The sequence below is a fragment of the Trichechus manatus genome, unplaced genomic scaffold (assembly GCF_000243295.1).
Source record: "Trichechus manatus latirostris isolate Lorelei unplaced genomic scaffold, TriManLat1.0 scaffold00220, whole genome shotgun sequence".
Taxonomy (NCBI): domain Eukaryota; kingdom Metazoa; phylum Chordata; class Mammalia; order Sirenia; family Trichechidae; genus Trichechus; species Trichechus manatus.
The window spans coordinates 1,632,393-1,658,093 of record NW_004444156.1 but is presented as its reverse complement, the minus strand read 5'-3'; the positions used below and the strand labels follow the sequence as shown (position 1 = coordinate 1,658,093).

At 39.6% G+C, this 25,701-nt stretch overlaps 1 protein-coding gene across 12 annotated transcripts in view; it reads left to right on the top strand.

Annotated features, from left to right (window-relative positions):
• Nucleotides 1–25,701, top strand: part of CLCN3 (chloride voltage-gated channel 3) — a 91,332-nt gene that overhangs the window by 53,715 nt on the left and 11,916 nt on the right. For all 12 annotated transcript variants that reach the window (XM_023742841.1, XM_023742835.1, XM_023742840.1 and 9 more), the window contains 8 exons: nt 9,009–9,166; nt 10,686–10,785; nt 12,306–12,493; nt 14,761–14,883; nt 16,041–16,247; nt 18,301–18,381; nt 19,709–20,254; nt 24,065–24,251. In XM_023742841.1, the coding sequence (XP_023598609.1) occupies nt 9,023–9,166; nt 10,686–10,785; nt 12,306–12,493; nt 14,761–14,883; nt 16,041–16,247; nt 18,301–18,381; nt 19,709–20,254; nt 24,065–24,251 (1,576 nt within the window). In that variant the 5' untranslated portion in view covers nt 9,009–9,022. The remainder of the gene's footprint in view (nt 1–9,008; nt 9,167–10,685; nt 10,786–12,305; nt 12,494–14,760; nt 14,884–16,040; nt 16,248–18,300; nt 18,382–19,708; nt 20,255–24,064; nt 24,252–25,701) is intronic.

The following is a 25,701-nucleotide window of genomic DNA, read 5'->3' as shown; positions in this document are numbered from 1 at the left end:
TAGAAATTTTTGAAATGGTGTATCTTTGGCTATGTATATTTTCACCAAAAAAAAAAAAAAACATTTGAGAAGGGAGAGGGTTGACATGTTGTGGGGTTGTTAACCAATGTCCTAAAACAATATGTGTACTACTGTTTCATGAGAAACTATTCGTTCTGTAAGCCTTCACCTGAAGTACAATTTAAAAAAAAAAAAAATTACTCCTAATGTAGGCACTTGGAGGATATGCAGGCATTTCTGTGATCACAGAAGAAATGTAGTGTTCCTTACCCAGTCTGGAGTTGGATAGGATTTCTTTCCTTTTCTCCCCCTTCTTTGTACGGCTCAGATTTCCATGTTTGGCAGAATGAAGGTAATGCCTATAAAAGAAAGTATGTAACTAATGGACCACGACGACCACGGCCTCCACCAGACTGAGTCCACACAAGTAGACGGTGCCTGGCTACCACCACTGACTGCTCTGACAGGGATCACAGCAGAGGGTCCCAGACAGAGCCGGAGAAAAATGTAGGACAAAATTCTAACTCACAAAAAAAGACCAGACTTACTGGTCTGACAGAGTATGGCCCCCAGACACCCTTTTAACTCAGTACTGAAGTCGCTCCTGAGGTTCACCCTTCAGCTAAAGATTAGACAGGCCCATAAAACAAAGAGCAATACACAGAATTCAACCATGTATATGAGACTAAACGGGCACACCAGCCCAGGGCCAAGGAGGAGAAGGCAGGAGGGGACAGGAAAGCTGGATGAATGGAACTGGGGACCCCAAGGTCGAGAAGGGGAGGGTTGACACGTTGCAGGGTTGGCGGCCAGTGTTACAAAACAATAGATGTATTCGTTGTTTAAGGAGAAACTAATTTGCTCTGTAAACCTTCACCTAAAGTACAATTTAAAAAAAGTACGTGAACTGTCACAAACTAAAGTAAATGTGTAAAATGTTCGTTTCCGGTTTTCAAAATACTGTAAATTATATGATTTTGTAGCTTAGATGCTGCAGTAGTTCCTACGTAGTAATTATTTGAAAGTTACTGAAGACAAGACGCATGGCTAATGTGTATGTTCTCTACCTCTCCTGAATGAGAATAGTAGTCTGCTTTTCTTCCTCCTAGCCCACAGGTCTGTGGGAGGCATTAGAGATACAGCATATTTAGTTTACTTATTATCTTTGTGGTCCAGACAGCTTAAAATTCTTATCATGGAGCTGGTGACTTACTATGAATGCATGTAAAGAGATATGGAAATTTCGTTTTTTATTTCTTGCATAAAAGAGTAACCATTAAGATCAGTAGTTCATGTCTTTCAACTCTACCCAGATAAAGGCAGCGTAAGGGGAAAAAATTGCAAGTTTGTAATATATTTCGTAGTAGGCTTTTACAAAACATTTAAAAATAATTTCAGATTTATAGTAGTTGAAAAAATAGTTTAAAGAATCTCATATATTCTTCATCTAGAGCCCCCAGATGTTAGCATTCTACACCTTGGTTCATTCTGTCTTTCTTGTTCTGTCTCATGCATACGATATATATGCTATTATATATGTAATATATAGCATTATATATATATGGTGCATATATACATCACATTTTTTTTCCTGAGCTCTGTTAACAGTAAGATGCAGACATAATACACTTTAACCCCTAAATAGGTATGTATAGGTGTATGTATATCCTTAAAAAAAGAACATTTTCATACATAGCCACAATAACCCTTTGCCGTAGAGTCGAATTCCTACTCATAGTGACTCTTACAGGCACAATACAGTTTTCAGAATCAGGAAATTGGCATTGATGTAGTACTGTTAAGAGCTCGTTAAGAGTTCGGCTGCTGACCAAAAGGTCGGCAGTTCGAATCCACCAGCTGCTCCTTGGAAACCCTCCGGGACAGTTCTGCTCTGTCCTGTAGGGGCCCTATGAGTCGGAATCAACTGGACGGCAACAGGTTAGAGTACTGTTATCTAACCTTAAAGTCTGTTTTCAGATTTTGCCAGTTGTCCTACTAATATCTTTTAGTACAAAAGTAGAACATTTTTTTTCCTCGTCCAGGATCCAGTCCAGGAGTACGTGTTGCATTTAGTTGTCATGTCTCAGTTTCCTTGCGTGTAGGACAGTTTCCCTGTCATTCTTTGTCTCCCATGGCCTTGGCATTTTTTAAGAACACAAGCTGTTTATTTTATAGCACTTTGGTCTGTACAAGTTCGTTGGTTTTTCCTTATGGTGAGATTCAGTGTATGCATTTTGGCTGGAATACCACACAAGCGCTGTACATCCTACCACGAGGCCGTAAGAGACTCTTAATTTTTCCTCTGAAAGAAAACATTTCTTAAATTACCAGTTTTAATATTATGATTTGGAAAGCAGAGTCAGAGATTCCCAGATTTGTCAAGATACGTAAATGCCCATATTGTGTTTATTCCTCAAGTGCATTTTCTTAAAAAAAAAAAAAGTTACGGCCTTCCAGTTAGCTTTTACAAAGTTAAATTACTGAATAAAATCAAAATAGAGGGAGGAAGAAAGACCTGCCGGTACTTAAAGTTTCAAGTGTACGGTGTAGAATGTGTGTTTCCTGTAAGTGAACATGGTCCCTTGCAGGGGTTGGGCCTTCAGATCCGTGGCAGAGAAAGGTAGGTTATTTATTTCTGGAATGTTTCTGCCAAAACACTGAAATCAATATACTCCTACCCTCTTAGAAGCTTCACCCCTTCCCAAGGCAGACATTCAGATGTTTGAAACAGTGAGGTGAGTGAGCCCTCTCTTCTACCTGGTGGAAGCAGATAGACTTACATTTATTAGTACAATATTGTCATTGTGGTTGTGTGCCATTGAGTCGATTTTCAACTCGTAATGACCCCACGTGACAGAGTAGGGTTTTCTCGGCAGTAATCTTCACGGAGCAGATTGCCACATCCTCCCGTGGAGCCGCTGGGCGAGTTCGAACTGCCAACCTTTCTTTTTTTTTTGAAAATTATAACTTTAATAGAAGTTTCAAATAGAAATGCCTACAGTGGTTTATGTATTCTATACAGTGGGGTTCATTCTGATGATAATTTCTTATTCTTTCTCACAAAAGAACTATTAAAAACTTATTCATTCTAGCTAAGATAATATACCACATTGTGGTTTAGTTTGGTGGCCTTTTCCTGAATTTCCCAATTTTAGTTTATTCTGTTCATTTATGTAACTCCCTTCGTTCATACTCCTCGGCATCTCTGATGGGTCCGTTGCCTCCTTATATCAAGTCCTTTTTACTCTTTGGAGAGAGTTCTTTGTCTTCACCTCAGCAAACATGCAAAGTTAACTCCAAATAGTCTTTGCTTCAGAACTGAGGAGGAGGTTTGCCTGTCTCTGTTATGGTCAATAGAATGCAAGTGACAGAAAATCCAACGCCGACGGGCTTAACAACACAAAGGACGTTTTGATTTCTCATCGGGGGCGTTGGTGGTTCAGTGGTAGAATTCTTGCCTTCCGTGGGGGAGACCCGAGTTCGATTCCTGACGATGCGCCTCGTGTGCAGCCACCACACACCCCTCGGTGGGAGCTTGGCTTGTTGCTACGATGCTACACAGGTTTGAAGGAGCTTCCAGATTAAGATGGACTAGGAAGAAGGGCCTCGTGATCTACTTCTGAAAATCAGCCAGAGAAAACCCTGCGGATCACAATGTTCCAGTCCACTGTGGATCGTGGGGATGGTGCAGTACCAGGCAGCTTTCTGTTCCCTTGTGCACGTGGTCGCCGTGAGTCACCGCCAGCCTCTCTGACGGCAGTCGAGTGCTTACCTCTTATGCCACCAGGGCTTATTGCGGTCACTATTTATTACATTGCTTAAAAAATCAACCCCTTCTGTATTAATGTCTGGAAGCCCTAGTGGTGTAGCGGTTAAGAGTTCAGCTGCTAACCAAAAGGTCGGCAGTTCGAATCCACCAGGCACTCCTTGGAAACCCTATGGGGCGGTTTTGCTCTGTCCTACAGGGCCGCTATGAGTCGGAATGGACTCGACGGCAATGGGTTTGGTTTGGTTTTTTATATTAATATCTTGTTTCTATTGCTTCTTTGAATTATCAAGAAACAGAGCCTGTAACCTACAGTATAGTTTATTTAGTCTGTATCTTAATAATAATAAAATTAGTCCTTAGTATTAGAATGGTGGCTCTTCTTTGTGTCCCCCCCGCCCTCCCCTCTCCTGAAATGATTTAAGATTATCTCTGCTATAGTCTAGACAGTGTTTATAGTAGTTAGGGGAAAATTCAGATTCTGACTTTGCCACATACTAGATTGTTTCTGTATCTGCAGATAAAAAGGGATGAGTCCGTTTAGGCAGTCTGAAAGACTACGGAAGTGGTCTGGGAATTTTGCTTCATTCCTTACAAGTCATAGGGAATCGACTCAAGGGCAGCGGGTTTGGTTTGGTTTGGTTTTTTTCTTGTGCTTTATTTAAGGAGTGTTACTCCTTATATTCTATATCAAATGATTACACACATTTTCATTAAAATTATACAGTTCCTAAATAATCTCTAGATTACTATTTTTGGCATAAAATCTATATTACTACTAAATAATTTGAGGATGTAACTTGTAATCATATATAATAAAATCATCTATTTGAATTTATGTACAAGGTTTTTAAAGTTTTCAGTGCTTTGGAAAAATTTCAAATGCTTCTTTGTACATTGTTATTATAAGCTGTAGTAAGTATCATAGTTTTCAAGGATGTTGTTGCCATATATTTGATAAGTGAGGATGACTTGTCCAAAGTTAAATAGCTATGCAGACCAGAATCTGGGTCTTTGGGGCTACTTTGTCGCTTTCATCACTTATGTAATGGTTAGCTCTGTTAGAATTTCCGTATTTTCACAGTTTATTCCAGTAACTACTAAAATATATTATGTATGTTTGTTTAGAAAAGTAATTTTCACTGTGAAATGCGCAGTTGATTCTCATTATTTGTGGAGTCCATATGCGTGAATTTACCTACTAACTAAAATTGATTGGTAACCTCAAAATCAATATTCCGTGCATTTTTACTGTTACTCGGGAACACGCACAGAGGGCCTGAAACTTTGACTCAGTTGATGTTCGTGTTCCCAGTTTTGCTGAGCAGAGCTACGCCCTGCCTTTTTGTTTCAGCTTTCATGCGATAAACACGTCCTTCTCGCAGTCTGTTTAGTGCCACCTTTAGGCACAGGAAGACCATAATGTGCCTTTTGGGGAAAATACATGTGTTATGTAAGCTCTGTTGAGGCGTGAGTTATAGTGCTGTTAGTCGTGAGTTCAGTGGTAATGAATCAATAATACGCTACATCCAGAAAAAGGAGGAGGACTGGCCAATTCCAAAAAATGCTAAAGCAACATCTGTAGTGCATGATGAAGCAATGGAAAAGGGCCTAAATTTATAAAATCATGAGATGATTGATTAAAAAAGAAAAAAAGCATAGTGGACAGCATCGTGAGACTACAAGCCAGAGAACTTTATAGTCCCGTGGCTCAGGGTCAGGAAAGTGTTAGACGCTTCTTGGGAGTGTTTTATTATTAGAAACACTGCATGTGACTAATTATTTGTAAGAAATATGTGTTCAATCAGGTGTCTTTAAACAGAAACACACTTAAAAGATTACGTATTGCTCGGTTGACGAACATGTTGGGGAAACGCAGGGTTAGGTTTCTGGGAGTCTCTTATCACAGCGTGTCTTTTTGTGATGAGAGACTCCCCAAAAACTAACCCTGCGTTTCCCCTCGGGGAGATGGCTCAGTGTTTGCTAATTCAGCGTTCACAGCAACTTTGTAATGTTTGTCGTTGTTATTAGCTGCTGTCAAGTCTCCGCGCCTCCTGGCCACCCAGTGCGCAACCAGATCAGACCATTGTGAGCCATAGGGTTTTCATTGGCTGATTTTTTTTTTACACTCCCTCCCCTTCTGATGGACACTTCTTTTTTATTGATTTTTGTTGTTGTTTATTGGTGTACTTTAAGTGAAAGTTTACATTTCAAGTTAGTCTCTCATACAAAAATTTATACATACATTGTTACATGACCCTAATTGCTCTCCCTATACTGTGACAACACACTCCTCTTTCCACCGCTGATTTCCCTTGTCCATTCAACCAGCTCCTAACCCTCTCTGCCTTCTCATTTTGCCTCCGGACAGGAGCTGCCCATTTAGTTTCATGTATCTACTTGAGCTAAGAACCACACTCTTCACAAGTATCATTTTATGTCCCACAGTTCAGTCCAATCTTTGTCTGAAGAGTTGGCCTTGGAAATTGTTTTTGTTCTGGGCTGATAGAGAGTCCGAGGGCCATGCTTTCTGGGGTTCCTCCAGTCTCAGAACATTAAGTCTGGTGTTTTTACTAGAATTTGAGTTCTGCACCCCACTTTTCTTCTTCTCAATCAAGGACTCTCTGTTGTGTTCCCTGTCAGGGCAGTCATTGGTGGTAGCCGGGCACCGTCTAGTTCTTCTGGTCTCTCCTGGGCTAATACTTGCCTTGTGTCTTTGGTGTTCTTCATTTTCCTTTGCTCCAGGTGGTTGGGACCAATTGATGCATCTTAGATTGCCGCTTGCAAACTTTGAAGACCCCAGACGCCACTTAACAAAGTGGGATACAGAACATTTTCTTAACAAACTTTGTTATGCCAGTTGACCTAGATGTCCTCTGAAAGCATTGTCCCCAGACCCCCACTCCTGCTACTCTGTCCCTCGAAGTGTTTGATTGTATTCAGGAAACTTCTAGTTTTGGTCATTGGCTGATTTTTTATAACTACCCCAAATAATGAAAACTGATTGTATATCAATCTGTAAGCGTAAAGTAGAAAATGAAAGTTATTCTCTGCTTTTTCCAACAATTCTACACCCTAGAGGGTACGCATTGTTAATATATTATCACATATCTGTTCATACTGTTTTCTCTGTATATATAAATACACAGATAAGCATAATTTTCAAACAAAAATTTTACAAAAATATTAAACATGATGATCTGCAACTAACCTTTTTTTTTAACTGCAAAATATATTGTTAGCTGACTTTCTATATCACTATACATTGATCTGCCTCATTGTTTTTAACTGCTGCATTGTATTCCCTTGCATAGATATATATAATTCATTTAAGTCTTTATGCTCTTATAGAAACAATTACCAAAAATAGAAATTCTGGATTGTTTTATATTTTGGTAGATTTTTCTAAATCACCCATCAAAATGGTTGTATCAATCTTTTCTTCTAGCAGTGAAAGTAAGACTCAAGTCCTATAATAGCCACTCTTGGATTAACAGATATTTCTTAGCTGGCCTTTTTTCTCCAGACTCTTTTTCTAATAGTAGTATAAACTATCTTTCACAGACATCATTCACATCATATGTTCCTTTTTTCAGAAATAGGTGTAAGCATATCTAAGATAGAACGGGTAACTGTAATATCTCATTGTGAAATCATAGCCTAATTATTTCAAATTACAATTCAAGATTCATATTCTTTAGGAAATTTTCTTAGATTAATCCATGTAGTTTCAGACACTACTGTCCAAAGATTTCCTTATAACAAATGTAGGTAACATGACTGTCTTAGTTATCTAGTGCTGCTGTACCGGAAATACCACAAGTAGATGCCTTTAACAAACAGAAATTTATTCTCTCACAGTCTACGAGGTTAGAAGTCGAAATTCAGGGCATTAGCTCCTGGGGAAGCCTTTCTGTCTCTGTTGGTTCTGGGAGAAGGTCCTTGTCATCAGTCTTCCCCTGGGTCTAGGAGTTTCTCGGCTCAGAGACTCCAGGTCCAAAGGACGTGCTCTGCTCTCAGTTCTTCATTCTTGGTGGTATGAGGTCCCACTCCTCTCTGCTTGCTTCTTTCTTTTATATCTCAGAAGAGATTGATTCAAGATACAGCCTAATCCTGTAGATTGCATCCTGCTTCATTAACATAGCTGCCTCTAATCCTGCCTCATTAACATTATAGAGGTTAAGATTTATAACACATAGGATAATCATATCAGATCACAAAATGGAGGACAACCACACAACACTGGGAATCATGGCTCAGCCAAGTTGACACATACTTTTTGGGGATACAGTTCAATCCATGACAATGACTAAATGAGACATTGGTAGACAGTGGTAGAATTCTCACCTTCCATGCTGGAGACCTGGGTTTAATTTCCGACCAATGCACTTCATGCACAGCCACCACCTGTCTGTCATTGGAGGCATGCGTGTTGCTATGATACTGAACAGGTTTCAGTGGAGCTTCTAAACTTATATGGACTAGGAAGAAAGGCCCGGTGATCTACTTCTGACAATCAGCCGAAGGAGAACCCTGTGGATCACCATGGCCTGATCTGTAGCCTATCATGGGGATGATGCAGAACTGTGCAGTGTTTCTTTGCATTTTGCATGGGGTCGCCATGACTTGGGGCTGCCTTGACAGCAGCTAACGACAACAGCATGACTAAAATCATTTGATAATGCTTCAGTACCGGAACTTGGTTTTAAAATATAAGTTGGGTTGGGTAACCCCAACTTGAGGAGCCTGGGTGGCACAGTGGTTATGCACTTGGCTGCTAACCAAAAGGTCGGCAGTTCGAACCCACCAGCTGCTCTGTGGGAGAAAGATGTGGCAGTCTTCTTAAATAAAGATTTACAGGCTTGGAAACCCTATGGGGCAGTTCTGGTTTGTTCTGTAGGGTGCTTGCTGTGAGTCAGAATCGACTTAACTGCAACGGATTTTGGGGGCTTATGTTCTAATCGGTAGTGAATAGTAAGTCCAAGTTCTCTTTTGCTGGAGCATCAAATGGCCCTCAGGCAGGCTTGTTGTTGATACTTGGTATGACTTTAAAAGGACATGCCATAATCTTTTTGCCGTATTTCCAAGTTTTGGATAATTTTTCTTAACACTTTCCTCTATATACTGAAATTATTTCAAGAGGTACCATTTCTGTATGACTTACCAATGAACTTCTAAGAAGGTTACCTAGCCAGCCATTGCTTTGATACAACGTACTTCTCTTTCCTTCTCTGCTCTGTAGGAACTCATTATACAATGACAAATGGAGGCAGCATTAACAGCTCTACGCACTTACTGGATCTTTTAGATGAACCAATTCCAGGGGTTGGTACATATGATGATTTCCACACTATTGATTGGGTGCGAGAGAAATGTAAAGACCGAGAAAGGCATAGACGGGTAAGTGTTGTCAGTAATTTTTTTGAAATACAGTGCATAATTGGATCATTTAATAATATGTTTCTGCTACTGACCTCGGGTCATCAAATATGTTAGATGTTAACATAAATTTAAGTGAATGTTTGCATTTCACATGTGAAGGCATATTTATATTCCTGTCTTTTTTTATATAATGGGTAGCATGCTATACACACTTTTAGCCACCTTACCTTTTTCTTGCATAATACTGTGTCTGTCTCATTATTTTTTAATGGCTGTAGAGTTTATTACGTAGATGTACTACAATTTATTTCCCAGTACTGTGTTGATGAACACTTAGGTGATTGCCAGATTTTGTTAGGAACAGTAGTACGGTGAACCTGTTTGTGCATTTGGTGTGCAGTAGGTATCGAGCATGTTTGTAAAGTGCCTGTCTGAGCTCCTGTGCAAGCAGTGATAGAATAAGAACTGTAGTGACTCAGGTTGAAAGTGACTTTATATTTTATTAAACGTGACAGCTGTCCTTACTGAGAAAAAGCTACATGGGGGTTAGTGATTATTTTGAGAGAATTATCTTCATTCCTAAAGAGTGGCTGGTAACTGTGTTTGGTTGCTTGGAGTATCATTCAGCTTAGAACTTACTGGGTCTTTTTAATGGAGCCTTGAGGCTGAAAATGGACTGGGGCTTGAAATAGACCAGGGCATTGAATTTCAGGTGTAGCTCTCCTGCGGGACAAACGGTTGAACGCTGAAGTTCTAGACTGAGAATGTGGCTTTTAAAGCAGCAATTCTAGAAGAACAGAAGAGATTTGGGCTAGTTAGGGACAGATTTAGAAGTGCATTCTTACTAAGAGGCGAGACTTGCCCTTTTGTGTCTTAGTAGGTGAAATTTGGAAATCAGATCTACTAACTTGCTGGTAATCTCCTCAGCTCCTTCACTACATTCAGCAGAAGATACCTTTCTTCTGCGTCACACAGCGATGAAAGAGAGCCCCTGAAGCCTTCTAGTGGGATTGAAGCTCTCCATACCTGCGTATTTCCAGTAGCCTTGTGACTTCCAGAGTCCCTTTATTCACATAGCTGCCCCACACTACATTTAAGGGCATGGTTCTTTCTGGCCCTCACTGCTCTTACCTCTTCAGGAATATTGTAATCCCGTCGATTGATAGGACCAGAGAATGACAGACATTTCAAGTCATATTGTCTCATTTTTATTAATATTACTTAGGTGTGTCAGCTAGAGTTCATTGAATTGAACTCATTTAAAAATAATCTAGATCAGACTTTATACGGTTTGTGGACTCCTCGCACTCAGACCCCCCGAAATTCTTGTTAAAAATGCAGATCTCTGGGTGAACGCTTGCCATGTGGATTGCTATAGCAACTGTCTGACAGTGGTTCTGCCCAAAACTCACCTTTCTCATTATTTCATTCAGAAAGGACTGTCCCATGTATGGTGTTTGAGAGAAATTGTGAGACTCTAGAATTGTGGCTTCTATTCATAGTTTGAAAAATGAAGCATAAACATTTCTAATTTCAGATCAACAGCAAAAAGAAAGAATCAGCATGGGAAATGACAAAAAGCTTGTACGACGCATGGTCGGGATGGCTGGTAGTAACGCTAACAGGATTGGCGTCAGGTAAAGAAAAGCTTTAAAGCAACCCTTTTTAGGTTATCAGAACTAAACTATGACTGTAGTTCTGCCTTCTTTACCTCCGTTCTTTTTCAGGTAATGTTGGATGTTTATAAACCTTTTTTCTTTCTTTTAAAAAATCTTCTTGTACGTAAGACGAGGAGGCGGGAGGCTTCACAGTCTAGTCTTGGCTCTGTCACTTCCGATGTCTGTCCACCTAGACTGATCTTTCTGAGCTCAGTTTCTGGGTCTGTAAAATAAGTGGTTTGAACCAGATGATCAAAAGTATTTTTTTTAATGTTAATATCATAATAAATAGCTAATATTTTTTGAGTGCTCAATGTGTGTTCTAAAAGCTTTATATGTATTTAAACCTCATGGCATTCCTATGATTTAGGTGCTGTCATTATCACCATTTTACAGATGAGGGGACTGAAGCACAGAGAGGTTAAGTAACTTGTTAAGGTCACACAGGTAGTAAGTGGGCAAGGCAGGATTTGAATCCAGGCAGTCTAACTCCAGAGCCTGCAGCTTTAACCACCATGGTATACAGAGTGGCCGCAAAGTCCCTATGTGTGAGAGTCGAAGAAATAGCTTTTGAAGATCTGAAAACAAATATTGAGGATTGCTTGGAGCCCTGGTGGCGTAGTAGTTAAAAGCTGCTGACCAAAAGGTGGGCAGTTCAAATCCACCAGCTGCTTCTTGGAAACTCTGTGGGGCAGTTCTACTCTGACCTATAGGGTCACTGTGAGTTGGAATCAACTCAGTGGCAACTGGTTTGGTTTGTTTTTTTAAATGACTTTCAGCTTCCACCGTGGAAGGTTATGTCCAGAAGATCATGAAGAAAAATTAAAATTTGTGTGGAGAATTGAGGGAAGTACTAAAAATGCTAATTGGCATATGCGTAAGGATTTTGCGGCCAGTGTGTACATGACTAATCTGTTCATATGATGAATAAGCTCCAGCTTTTGACCATAAATTTGTGTTTTTTGTAGTCTGTAAGTGAAATAATCTGGATATATTTGGTTTTCTGATATTTAAAGAAAAAACTGCCTATCAGCAGTAATTCATAAATACTATGGATTTCAGTTGCTAATGGACATTAAATTGGAATAGGATTGATTATCTGATGATTAAGTTTTGGATTGAAACGTGCTAGTAAAAACCTTGACTTCAATAACCAGATTTATGAACTTCCTGCCAGGTAGCTGTCTTTTGAAGATTGTTTTAAATAATCTTTTAAACACTTTTGTTGCATCACAGTTAATTTGGTTGGTGTAACTGACTTTAGATTCAAACCAAGAATATAAATTTTATTTTAAAGAAATGCTATTTACAGTTTTTTTAATATAAACTTTTTTATAACTAAAATTTTAAAAATCTTTAATTTACATAATATATGCTATATTATGCCTTATTTATAGGGAGTCTTATCTACTTTTCATGAACCTCTTCACTTGATAGTTCTTAGCAGTTTCCAAAAAAATGGAGGTATTTATTTTACTGTCTCCAACGTGTTTTTACAGGAGCGTTGGCTGGATTAATAGATATTGCTGCTGATTGGATGACTGACCTCAAAGAGGGCATTTGCCTCGGTGCATTGTGGTATAATCACGAACAGTGTTGTTGGGGATCTAATGAAACAACATTTGAAGAGAGGGATAAGTGTCCACAGTGGAAAACGTGGGCAGAATTGATCATAGGTCAAGCGGAGGTAAGTCTTGCTTTGTCTTAAGATGAAATAATAGTTGATACAGCAAAACAAATCTCCACAAATAGTGTATAAGACCACTACTATAAGAACTCTAGAAAAGGTTTAAACACAGAAGAAAACAGTCTTTGATGATTACGAGGGTGGGGAGGGAGGAAGGAGGGGTATTCACTAACTAGATAAAAACCTAAAATACATGTTGTCGTCGAGTCGATTTTGACTGATAGCAACCCTGTAAGACAGAGTAGAACTGCCCCATAGAGTTTCCAAGGAGTGCCTGGTGGATTCGAACTGCCAACCTTTTGGATAGCAGCTGTAGCTCTTAACCACTAGGGAAGGACAGCACACACTACAGGGGAAGTCAGCACAACTGGACTAAACCAGAGCTAAGAAGTCTCCTGAATACAACCAAACACTTCGAGGGACAGAGTAGCAGGGGTGGGGGCCTGGGGACCATGCTTTCAGGGGACATCTAGGTCAATTGGCATAACAAAGTTTATTAAGAAAATGGTCTACATCCCACCTTGGTGAGTGGCGTCTGGGGTCTTAAAAGCTAGCAAGTGGCCATCTAAGATGCATCGCTTGGTCCCAACCCTCCTGGAGTAAAGGAGAATGAAGAACACCAAAGACACAAGGAAGGTATTAGCCAAAGAGACAGAAAGGGCCATATAAACCGGAGACTTCATCAGCCTGAAACCAGAAGAACTAGATGGTGCCCGGCTACCACTAATGACTGCCCAACAGGAAACACAACAGAGAGTCCCTGATGGAGCAGGAGAAAAGTAGGGTGCAGAACTCAAATTCTAGTAAAAAGACCAGACTTAATGGTTTGAGACTGGAGGGACCCAGGAAGACATGGCCTCTGGGCTCTCTGTTAGCCCAAAACTAAAACCATTTCTGAGACCAACTCTTCGAAGATTAGACTGGACTATGGGACATTAAATGATACTCGTGAAGAATGTGCTTTCTTAGCTCAAGTAGATACATGAGACTAAATTGGCAGCTTCTGTCCAGAGGCAAGATGAGAAGGCAGAGAGGGTCAGGAGCTGGTTGAATGGACATGGGAAACCCAGGGTGAAAAGGAGGAATGTGCTATCACAGTATAGGGAGAGCAGCTAGGGTCACATAACAGTGTATGTATAAATTTTTGTATGAGAAACTAACTTGAATTGTAAACTTTCACTTGAAGCACAAAAAAAAAAAAAAAGAAAAGAGTCTCCAGTTCATTTAGTTACAGAATTAACCACATATTATGCTGTAGTAATTTTTTTTTTCCAAAATGAGACCTGTTAGGGAGTCATGAAATCAATTTACGTTGTTGCAACCCACATTAAAGAAAAAAATTAGAATAGAATAAAATGGAAAATATGAGAGTACATTGCAGCAATAAAGAAAGTATTGTTTCAAGAAGGTGTTATATTAGTTAACGGCGTAGGAATATACAAGTGTACTGAGTTACGATGTGAAATGTATTTTTTATTGTGAGTTGCAGTAAAAAGGAAGTGGAAGCCACCTCAATATATGATTTGTGTAGCCAAAAAAAGTTAATATGAAGTCAAGTTACCCAAACTTTAATATATGACATTATTAAGATTGTTCAGATTTTGGAAAGAACGTATGACTTATAAAAAATATACAAAATAACCCTTTTGAGTGGAGATTTCTTGAAGAAATTAATTTTTCTTTGTGGCATTATAGTATTTGATTATTTTACGAATGTTCTGTAATGAAGAACATTTGAGAACTTAGGTCATATATATACGTATGTACAGTGGCATGATCATATATAGATATATTTTTTAAATTTTACTAGAGCTGAACTTTAGAACTAAAAAGAACGTATCTGCTTTTAAGATGAACATTGTGCTGTTTCTCACCTGGCCTAATTGAATTGCATTTGATTTAATGGTTTTCAGGAGAATTGCAGCAGAATAAGTCTGAGTGCTTTGCCAATGCAATTTTATGTCCACCAGCAGTTTCCAAGGATCTGTTGTGGGTGGGCAGAGGTTGGAGTACAGTTGAGATGCCCTGGTAACAAGATTTTAGGGATTAGGAAAAAGCTAAGAAAAACGTTCAGTGGGCTTGAGGCTCCTTGATATGTCTAGGAATGTGTTTTGGCACGCTACTTAAGTATTTTCTTAATATAAAGCTTTTATTATTGTGGAAATCAGTTGGTAACAATTTTTGATAAAGTTTCTTATGTGACAAGAACTTGCTTTAGAGATACAGTATAAATTAAAATTCATACTATTAAACTATTTGCTTTTTAGGGTCCCGGTTCTTACATCATGAACTACATAATGTACATCTTCTGGGCCTTGAGTTTTGCCTTTCTCGCAGTTTCGCTAGTAAAGGTGTTTGCTCCATATGCTTGTGGCTCTGGAATTCCAGAGGTGAGCTGTGCAGTGTTTAGTATCAGTCAACATTTAGTAATTGTTACAATGCGTGTCTCCTTGTCATTAGAGGGGAAAAGTAGTTTTTCTGGGAAAATGGTTTAAATATGAAAAATAAAAATTTTTAAATGGCAATTGATCGTAGACAATGTTGAAAACAATTTTTCTCACTAGTCATTTCATCATTAATTGTGGAGGTTGATTTTTTTTTTTTTTTTAACACTAATGTAGCGGTTTGCTAAACAAATTATCGGAAAACTTGAATAAATACTAAATGCCTAGAAAAGTATCTTGTGGCTTAAAGTTATTTGATTGATTTATTGATGCTTTACCATGGTGAATCTGATTTTAGTACAATCGTTCTCTTTTCATAACTAACTTCGGATTAGATAAATTAATAATGCTTTAATTTGGCAGATATTCACAACCAATATATACTTCAAAATAAATATTTGATTACAGTGGGTCAATAGTATAAACTTTAGGTTTTATTTCTTATCAACAGTAATTTAAAGGTAAATATACTTAGAATTGAACTTGATAGGAAATCATTTCCTTTTTCCCTCTTTTTATTTTACTGTACTTAAATGATTACCAGCTTTTTCTAATGCATTTCCTTTTAAAACGAGATTGCAATGATTTTTAAAACTGTATTAAGAATATTTTTGATAGGTAGCAATAATTGTTTATTACTTGGCAGCTGTCACTCATCCTTTTTGATACATAGAAAAAAATACCCATAATTATCATATTTTGAGAAAGTGTAATATCTTTATCTCTGACTCAGAATGTCTGGAATGTATGTGAATATTATGTTTATTTCTCGAACAGCAATACTAAAATTTGCCTTTTCCTGGTTATGTATTTATAATGCTTGTAATTAAGGTCTATATTCACTTTAACATGGGCTGATATTTTAGTTTTGTTCATGAGATAGGGTTGCCTTCTATCCTTTTTTGGGTAGAGAATTAGAATATGGTGCAGATTTATTACATGTAGCATAATAGTTAAACCTTTTGAAAAATTAATCGTGAATTGTTCCTTAATTCATTAACATTTGCAAGTAGTTTTGTGACTAAAGCATGATAATAACTTATTAAGTGAAATTCTCGTGTTTATTTAAAGAAAATTGAGATGACTTAATCTTCCCTTTGTAGATTAAAACTATTTTGAGTGGATTCATCATCAGAGGTTACTTGGGAAAATGGACTTTAATGATTAAAACTATCACTTTAGTACTGGCCGTGGCATCAGGTTTGAGTTTAGGGAAAGAAGGCCCTTTGGTACATGTCGCCTGTTGCTGTGGAAATATATTTTCCTACCTCTTTCCGAAGTATAGCACAAATGAAGCTAAAAAAAGGGAGGTAAGTGTCTTTCGTAGTTCATTTGACAGAAGAATATCTGTTACAGACTTACATCAGTGAAGGATTTCTTAGTGTAAAGATCACATTGTACTGTTTACTTTTTGGATAAATTCTGTATTCAGATTAAAAATTTTACTTGGGATTAGTTTGTGCTTCTTTTTTCCTGTTTTGAATAATCTCTGATGTCTTTCTAGAAGCCATCCCCAGTACTGAAAGGGTAACTCCTGTATCTTAGAGAAGCTTTAGCTAAACTATCTGGCATCCACTGAGTTTCAGTTGAATTTCACAAAGGTCCATTTGTTTTCACTTTGCCTTACACCTTTCCACTCTGAAAGGTTTTTCAAATGGAACATTGTTTTTACTGTTACTTCTCATCATCAGTATTTCTTTAGGGTTGGGAAATCTAAAAACTCTGTTTTCCTCCTGGAGGCAGTGTTTAATGCCAGTGGATGTGGTGTGTGATCTGAAGAGAGTTATCCTGTAACATGGGGAAGTTCTGAGGCCTTTAGGACTTCCTGAGGTTTAAATCAGAGATTTACATTAAAGGGGACTCAAGGACTCCTGTTTATTCAGTTACGGGACAATTTTCCTTGACCATTTATTTTTCAGGCCAGCGTACGGTCTTCTAGGAGACTTTTGAACTTCATATATTATAGAGTTCCCCAAATGTTTTTAGATTGCTCTGGGTATTTTTTAGAAGAAAAACAGGCTTATGAAGCCTTCCATGTTAGCTCTAGTCTTTGAGAACCCCAAACTAACCCCTTCCTGTTTTCTCAGTCTTAATCTGCAGCCCTAGATAGATAGTACAGAGATCTTTGGCTTTGTAAGGGGTGATTTTTTTTTTTTTTTTAACATCTCATGTAATACTGAGAATTCAAGGGTCAGGTGTCTCTGGCCCCAACACAGGACCTTTTCATTATGTGACATTAGTGAAAAAAGTAAATGATTTTAAAATATTTAATACTTCAATTGAAATAATTCTAGTTTATTTTCATGTTAGCATTAAAATATTGTCCTTACATTGGCTGTAGATATTCTAAAAGTGGAACAGGCAGCCTGACTGGAATCAGTGCCTTTCACCGTGTACAGTTTCATTTTGCTTATTTTTAATTTCTCTTTCGGAAATGTAAATACTGAACATTTGAGGAATGTTTTGGGTAGCGTCAAATATAATTTACTAGAGGAAAGTAGTGAAAGGCATAAAGATTCTCAGAAAAATAATTACAAATAAATAAACATCCTGTGAAATTGTATGTGTAGTTGGTGTCACAGGGGTAGGAAGTGGGCAGTAACCCAGTGACAGAATTTGGGAGTTGGGAGACGGACCCAGAAGAGGATTTGTGAATTTTTCTCTTCCGTTAACTTAATTAGCTGTTAAAGTCCTGGTTCTTTTGGTGAGACTAACTTGAGTGATGGCTGTCGTTGGTGCTTTCAGATGTGAGGCTCTGTATCTGCAGTAGCAGTGCATTCAGAGGGCTGGGTGGTTGGTCTCCGTAGCTGTTGAGTGAGTTCCAGTTCCCAGAGACCTTGTGTGTAGCTGAACGAAATGCTGTCTGCTGCTGTGCCGGCTTCATAATCATTGGTATATTTGAGGCCCTGTGGCTTAGGGTACTGAAAACGTAGGGAAACTCAATAGGCTTTAAGTTCCCTGGATATCTTGCAACAATTTGAAATAGAGTAAGAATTTTAGTGATGAGGTAGTTAGCTCTAAAATCAGAAGAGATGATATCCTATTAAAAATAAATAAATACATGAAACTCTCCCAAACCCAGTTAGCGCTCTTTTGCCTGAACAATCAAACATTTTGAAAGTTGTCCGTGTTAATTCCCTCCTGTTTTCTGACTGAATGTTGAAGGTATGAATGACCTTTTGGTTAAAGCAAAAGAGCAAAACAATTTAGAAGAAATGAAAACTTGTCCTCTTTAGGGAGGAGACAGGTATGTGAGTTAAATTCAGAAGAGGCATTGGAAAAATTCAGGTGACACAAAGAAGTTTTATTTGGTGTATTTGAGTGTATACAAGAATTTAAAATAAGCCCCAATCCTCTTCCTAGGTGCTCTCAGCTGCCTCGGCTGCAGGCGTTTCTGTGGCTTTTGGTGCACCGATTGGAGGAGTTCTTTTTAGCCTGGAAGAGGTAGGTTAAAAACAGTACAGCAATTGAAATTACGTATAATTGCCATTACAAATATTTTGGCATACTTTTCAGTTTTATTGCCGGTTATAATGGATACAGACTTTGCTTTTACGTTTTTAGATTTATTTTCATAAAGTTGTTCATATCCTCTTTTAAAAATACCTGTTTTGTTTTAAATTGGTACTGTCGTCTCATTACCCCCATCCTTGCGCCTGTCTTTTTTCCTTCTCTGCCGAAACCACTTTATCCGTTCCTTATGAGTCCTAGTTTCTGTTTGCAAATATAAGCCATTATGGTTATTCTTATTTTTTACTCATTGTTACATAAAAAGTAATACGCTATACATGTTATATACCTTTGAGAAGTCTTTTTAAAATCCATTATTCATGTATAAACATTAGTGATTATTTAAAATTTAATTTTACTTTGTTGACGTATTTAAAAGTAAGCGGTGTGAATTTGAACTTAATAGGAGATACTTAAAGCAAACTATTGCCATTGGTGGAGCCCTGGTGGCACAGTGGTTAAGCGCTCGGCTGCTAACCAGAAGGTTGGTGGTTCGAATCCACCAGCCGCTCCATGGAAGAAAGATAAGTCAGTCTGCTTCCGTAAGGATTTACAGCCTTGGAAACCCTATGGGACAGTTCTGCTCTGTCTGGTAGGGCCACTATGGGTTGGAATCGACTTGACGGCAGTGGGTTTGGGGGTTTTTTTTGTATCTTTTTAGCTTGTTTTTATTTAAAAACTTTAAATCAATTCTAAAATTGTCTTTTTAAATTTTTGTGTGTGTGACTGTTTCTGATACAGAGTTACTGATATTTAAGGAAATTATTTTAGTCATTTAGGTGAAGTATTTCATTTTTATTTTCTCTGAAGTGCTTAAGGCATTTCCGTTTTACATCTGTGCAGAGGAAAGGTTCTGTTTAAATTTGCTTGTTTCTTGTAGTTTGTGTTTTTTTCTTTTGATATAGAGGAGACAAATTAAATAGAAATTAAATTTTTATAAGCTAGGAAGATTCGGTGATGGTACATTTATTCTAAACTATCATGATTGCATTGGCAATGAAGCTCAGTTTGAATATAAAGCAATGTTAGGTATTTTAAATAATTACTAAGCATTTATGACCACTTGATATTCCAAATTTATAATGATGTGATAGCCAAAGATAATAAAACGTCAATATTTTTTCTTATTACAGTAAAATTCATTACCTGTGAATTCTAGCTGCAGCAAACTACAGAGCTGTTATATTTAGCATTCAAGTTATATATAAGAGACACCTTATAAAATTATGGGATTAATCTTCTTTTCCTTTCCTTTTTTTAGGTTAGCTATTACTTCCCTCTCAAAACTTTATGGAGATCGTTTTTTGCTGCTTTAGTGGCTGCGTTTGTTTTGAGATCCATCAACCCGTTTGGTAATAGCCGCCTCGTCCTTTTTTACGTGGAGTATCATACACCATGGTACCTTTTTGAACTGCTGCCTTTTATTCTCCTAGGGGTATTTGGAGGGCTTTGGGGAGCCTTTTTCATTAGGGCAAATATTGCCTGGTGTCGTCGACGCAAATCCACAAAATTTGGGAAGTACCCCGTTCTTGAAGTCATTGTGGTCGCAGCCGTGACTGCTGTGATAGCCTTTCCCAACCCGTACACCAGGCTCAACACCAGTGAACTGATCAAGGAGCTTTTTACAGACTGTGGTCCCCTGGAATCCTCCTCCCTTTGTGACTACAGAAACGATATGAACGCCAGTAAAATCGTCGACGATATTCCTGATCGTCCCGCAGGCGTTGGAGTATATGCTGCTATCTGGCAGTTGTGCTTAGCACTCATGTTCAAAATCATAATGACAGTGTTCACTTTTGGTATCAAGGTGAGTGATTTTGAAGTCATCTGAGCGTGTTCAAATCTTACAGATGGAATAAGGAAATGAAGTTTTCGTCTAAAAGCGGTGGTGGTTTCATAAACAAAAGCTGAAAAGTTTTAGGTTTAATTTTAAGTGATGAGAGAATTTCTTAGAATATATTGTTGAGCATGTGCCTGTTATGTTGCTGTCTAAAAAATTACACCAAAACTTAGCAGCTTAAGACAACCTTTCCCTCCTTACCTCCTTTCTTTTTATATTGGGTCAGCAGTTTGGGAGGGGCTTGGATGGGCAGTTTTTTTTTTTTTCCGAATTGTACTTCAGGTGAAGGCTTACAGAACAAATAGTTTCTCATGAAACAGTAGTACATGTATTGTTTTAGGACATTGGTTAACAACCCCACAACATGTCAACCCTCTCCCTTCTCGACCTTTTTTTTTTTTTTTTGGTGAAAATAAACATAGCCAAAGATACACCATTTCAAAAATTTCTATACCCACAGTTCAGTGACATCAACTACGCTCTTCCAGTTGTGCTGCTATTCTCACTTTAGATGAAGGCTTACACAACAAAATAGTTTCTTATTTAACAGTTAGTATACATGTTGCCCTATGGCAATGGTTAACAACCTCACAACACATCAACACTATCCTTACTCAACCCTATCACCAGCTTTCCTGCCCCCTTCTGCCTTCTGGCCATTGTCCCTGGACTGCTGTACCTCATTAGTCCCATTTGGTTTTATGAGGCTGTCCACTCCCCGGCTGAACAGTGAACCCCGGAAATGACTTCACCACTGAGCTAAAAGGATGGGCAGTTTTTGCCTGAGTTCTCTTATATCATTCCCATCACACTTGGTTGGGCCTGGTCATCTCAAACACTTCATCATATGTCTGGCACCTGGCTGAGAAGACTCAGACACCTGGCACTGGAACATCAATGTGTGTGTGTGTGTGGCTTTTCCAGCATGGTGCCCTCAAAAAAAAAAAAAAGAAAATCCCACTGCTGTCGAGTCAATTCTGACTCATGGTGACCCCGTGCGCTTCAGAGTAGAACCGCTTGACTGTAACCTTCCAGAAGCAAAATCACCGGGCCTGTCGTCCACAGCACCACTGGATGGGTTCAGACTGCCAACCTTTGGTTACTGGCCAAGAGAAAACTATTGGTGCCATCAATGGACCTATGGTGGCCTCAGGATTGTTGAATTTCTTACACTATAGCTCAGGGCTCCAAAAGCAGGTGTCCCAAGAGGACCGTTTCTGACCCAGTCAAGGAAGTCACACGGCATGATCTGTACTGCATTCTGTCAGTCAAAACAGTCCCAAAGGCCCACCCATATTCAGGGAAGGGACAGACAATACCCCTTAATGAGACGTGTGTCAGAGAATTTGTGGGCAAGTTTTTAATACTGCTTATATTTGTTTCCTGTTGCCACTGGGACAGATTATCACAAATTTAGTAGCTTAAAGTAACACAAGTTTATTATCTTAAGTTTAAGGAAGTCTAAAGTCCAGAAGGAGCCCTGGTGGTGTGGTGGTTAAGAGCTCGGCTGCTAACGTAAAGGTTGGTGGTTTGAATCTACCAGCCGCTCCTTGGAAACCCTACGGGACAAGTTCTCCTGTGTCCTTAGAATTGCTAGGAGTCGAAGTCGAGTCCACGGCAGTGGGTTTGGTTTTCTAAACTCTAAGATGCTCCACTGATGAGGCAGTGGGAGTTCAGTAGTAGTATTCTCGCCTTCCGTGCTGGAGATCCAGGTTCAATTCCTGGCTAGTGCACCTCACATGCAGCCAGCCCGTCTGTCATCGGAGGCTTACGTGTTGCTATGATGCTGAACAGGTTATAATTGAGCCTCCAGACTCAGGTGGACTAGGAAGAAAGGCCTGGTGATCTTCTGAAAATCAGGCAGTAAAACCCTATGGGTCATGACGGTTCAATCCGTAATCGATAGTGGGGATGGCTCAGGACCGGGCAACATTTTGTTCCATTTCGCACGGGGTCACCACGAGTCGAGGGCCGACTCAGCACGTAGCTAGCAACGCAGAGTCCAAAATGGGTCTCACTGGCTAAAATCAAGGTGTCGCCAGAGCCACATTCCCTTGTGGAGGTTCTGGGGGAGAATCTCTTCTTGCCTTTTCAGCCTCTAGAGGCTGCCCCTATTCCTTGGTTTGTGGTCCCCTTCCTCTGTCTCCAAAGCCAGCAATGGCTGGTCAGGTCTTTCTGTTACCACATCACTCTGATGCTCACTCTTCTTCCTCCCTCTTCTGCATCTGAAGGACCCTTATAGGGTCTCTATGAGTCAGAATTTGCCTCGACAGCAGTGGGGTTTATGATTATTTTGGGCCCATCCAGATAATCCAGAATAATCTCCTTGATTAGCAATGTAACATAACCTATTCACAGTTTCCGAGAATTAGGATATGGACGTCTTTGGCTGGGGTTGGGGGCTGGGGAGGAGGGCATTATTTTGTCTACTATTACAGGATGTTAATCGAAAGAACACTGTAGACTCAGAGTGAATTACTAGGCCTGTGAATATCCTGCCTTTTTTCCTCAAGGATTTAAGGCAGTCAGGCCTTATGCCCTGGAACGTTCTTTCTCTTGAATTTATAAAAGTGAGAATGACATCAGTTATCTACTAGGAAATCTAAATAACTCTCTGTATGACTGTCAGTGATGTACATGGGGGGACAGGTTTCAGATAATCCTTGTTCTTTAAATCATTACACCCGTAGTTCATGTACTAATATTTGCTAGGGATAGTGTACTTTCAGAGATGAAAACTATGTGAAATAATAGCTTTATTCCAATAAAATCGGGGTGGTGCGGTGTTCGTTTCTGAAGTGTGGTCTCCCTCTTTTCTCTTGTCCTTTTTCTGTTCAGTCCACCGAGTATCAAGAGTTAAGTAATAGAAAAGCCTTGAGGTTTTACTTGCCTTTTTTTTTGGGTTGAGTTAAAGACAAATAGTAGTATACTGCTGATAAAGCGTCCTTTTCTGCAGTGAGTTAGTTTTCTGTAAATCCCCACTTTCTCACGTCAGTTGAGCCGTGGGAAGCTGGAGGCAGCCAGCAGGTTACACTCAGCTCGGGGTGCGGGAGGAGGAGGAAGCAGGCACTGACAGGAGAGTGGGAAACCTGTTTGGACGCTTTCCCCGTGGATATCCCTGCAGCGATCCTCATGCAGTCTTCAACATTCTGTCATTTTGTGCTTGACATGTTCATATCCAAAGTAGTTGAGCACGGTTAGCCTTTGACTAGTCCTGCTCAGGATGTGTGCTGTTCCTGTGATCCTCGTTAAATTGAACTGGTAACTATTTTTCTCCCTTTAATCAATTCATATGTATCATGAAAAATCCTGGGGAACCTGTATAAGGTTGCCCACTTTACATTCTACCACTTAAGAAGAACAGCATTTAATTTTTCCATGATTTGATAACTATATAGGAAGGATATCCTCTTGGAGTGCTAGAAACTGCATAGATTTAACCTTAGAGAAAGCACTTCGTGTTGTCCCTCCCTGCCCCCTTTTCATTCTCACTGTGGCCTAATCAAATTTTTTGTTAGAGGCTAGCATCTGGGAACCCCTGAGCTAAAGGATAAAGAACTCTTGAGTTATTCTCTCTTTGCTCTGGGGAATATGGCTTGATCCTGAAGTTCAGATACTGCTGTCACAAGGTTTTGCTACCTTATTATTTGTTAGGATTTCGCCGTGTCGATAAAGTGTGAACAGCATCAAGCGTGTCAGAACCAGTCCGTGGGATGGACGCTCCAGGCTTGTCGCCGAGGAGCCAGCTCACTGAGTGTTGTGTCACTGCCCTTGCAGGTCCCGTCAGGCCTGTTCATCCCCAGTATGGCCATCGGCGCCATCGCGGGAAGGATCGTGGGCATCGCGGTGGAGCAGCTCGCCTACTATCACCACGACTGGTTTCTCTTTAAGGAGTGGTGCGAGGTCGGGGCCGACTGCATCACCCCTGGCCTTTACGCCATGGTCGGCGCTGCTGCCTGCTTAGGTAACAGAGCTGCTCGGCTGCTGGCGCGTCCGAGGGGGAGCCCTCCCGCGTCGTGGGCCCAGGGGCGAGGGGCGGATAGAGGGAGGAGAGGTTTTCCTAGAAGTACAGCGGCAGTTCTGTGGTGTGTGTGATGGAGCACTGGTTTGCATTTTACCTGCCTCAGAACATTGGGGGATGCAACATTTCAATAGTGCTTAGCATCTTTGTGTATCACATGATACTTTATGACAGAAAACGTCTTAGTACAACACAGGCTTCACTTGAACCCTGTCCAGGAATATTTGTGGTGGTTCATTGTCAAGGATCTTGGCCTACCTGTAAACAGCCTGTAACATGGTTCCTGAGATGAGTGTTACAGCAAATGCAGAATAGCTTTATTTTAGGCTCTACAGTTATTAATTTGTTGTTGCCCAAAAACCCAAGCCCATTGCCGTCCAGCTGATTCCGACTCATAGTGATCCTATAGGACAGAGTAGAACTACCCTGTAGGGTTTCCAAGGAGCAGCTGGTAGATTCAGACTGCTGACCTTTTGGTTAGCAGCCGAGCACTTAAACACTGCACCACCAGGGCTCCAGTTAGTTGTTAGCCTTAGAAAATATTTATTTTCTAGCCTTTCTCCATTTAAGATGCATGTATAGCAAAATAATAAAAAGTAACTATCATTTAATGGAAAGCAAAATATCTGCGTTAAATACTTGTTAGTTGTCGTCCAGTGGATTCCAACTCATGCTGACCCCATGTGTGTCAGAGTAGAACTGCTCCATAGGGTTTTCAAGGCGCTGACCTTTTGAAAACAGATTGCCAGGCCTGTCTTCTGAGGTGCCTTTGGGTGGGTTTGAACCGCTAACCTTTAGGCTAGTTGTTGAGCGCTTAACCATTTGTGCCACCCAGGGACTCCTTAGGAGTCTGTTTATTGGCTTCTTGAATGTGAAAAGTTACTACTTTTTATATTTAAAGTGCCAGCTAATCTTTGGTTACTATATTTAATAATAGTTGTTATTTTGACCATTATTTTTGTTCAGTGAATTAAAAGTAATTCACAATTGTGTAAAGTAATTATTGATCTGAAAAAGTGTAATATCAAATGAAAGCAAAGGACAGAATCATTTCCACCACAATAGGAATTATTTAGGATTCCCTGTGCCTGCAAACGGTTAAGTGCTCGGCTACTAACTGAAAGGTAGATGGTTTGAACCCACCCAGAGGTGCCTCAGAAGAAAGGCCTGGTGATCTGCTTCTGAAAGGTCATGGCCATGAAAACCCTAGAGAGCGCAGTTCTACACTGAAAGACGTGGGCTTGCCATGAGTCGGAATCGAATCCACAGCAACTGGTTAGCAAGGATTTATTAAACATCTACTTTCTTTTTAGCACACTGCTAGGTGCGGTGAGTGATTCAAAAAGAAATATAAAACATGAGCCCAGCCTCCATGATGGTCAAGTTGGGGAGA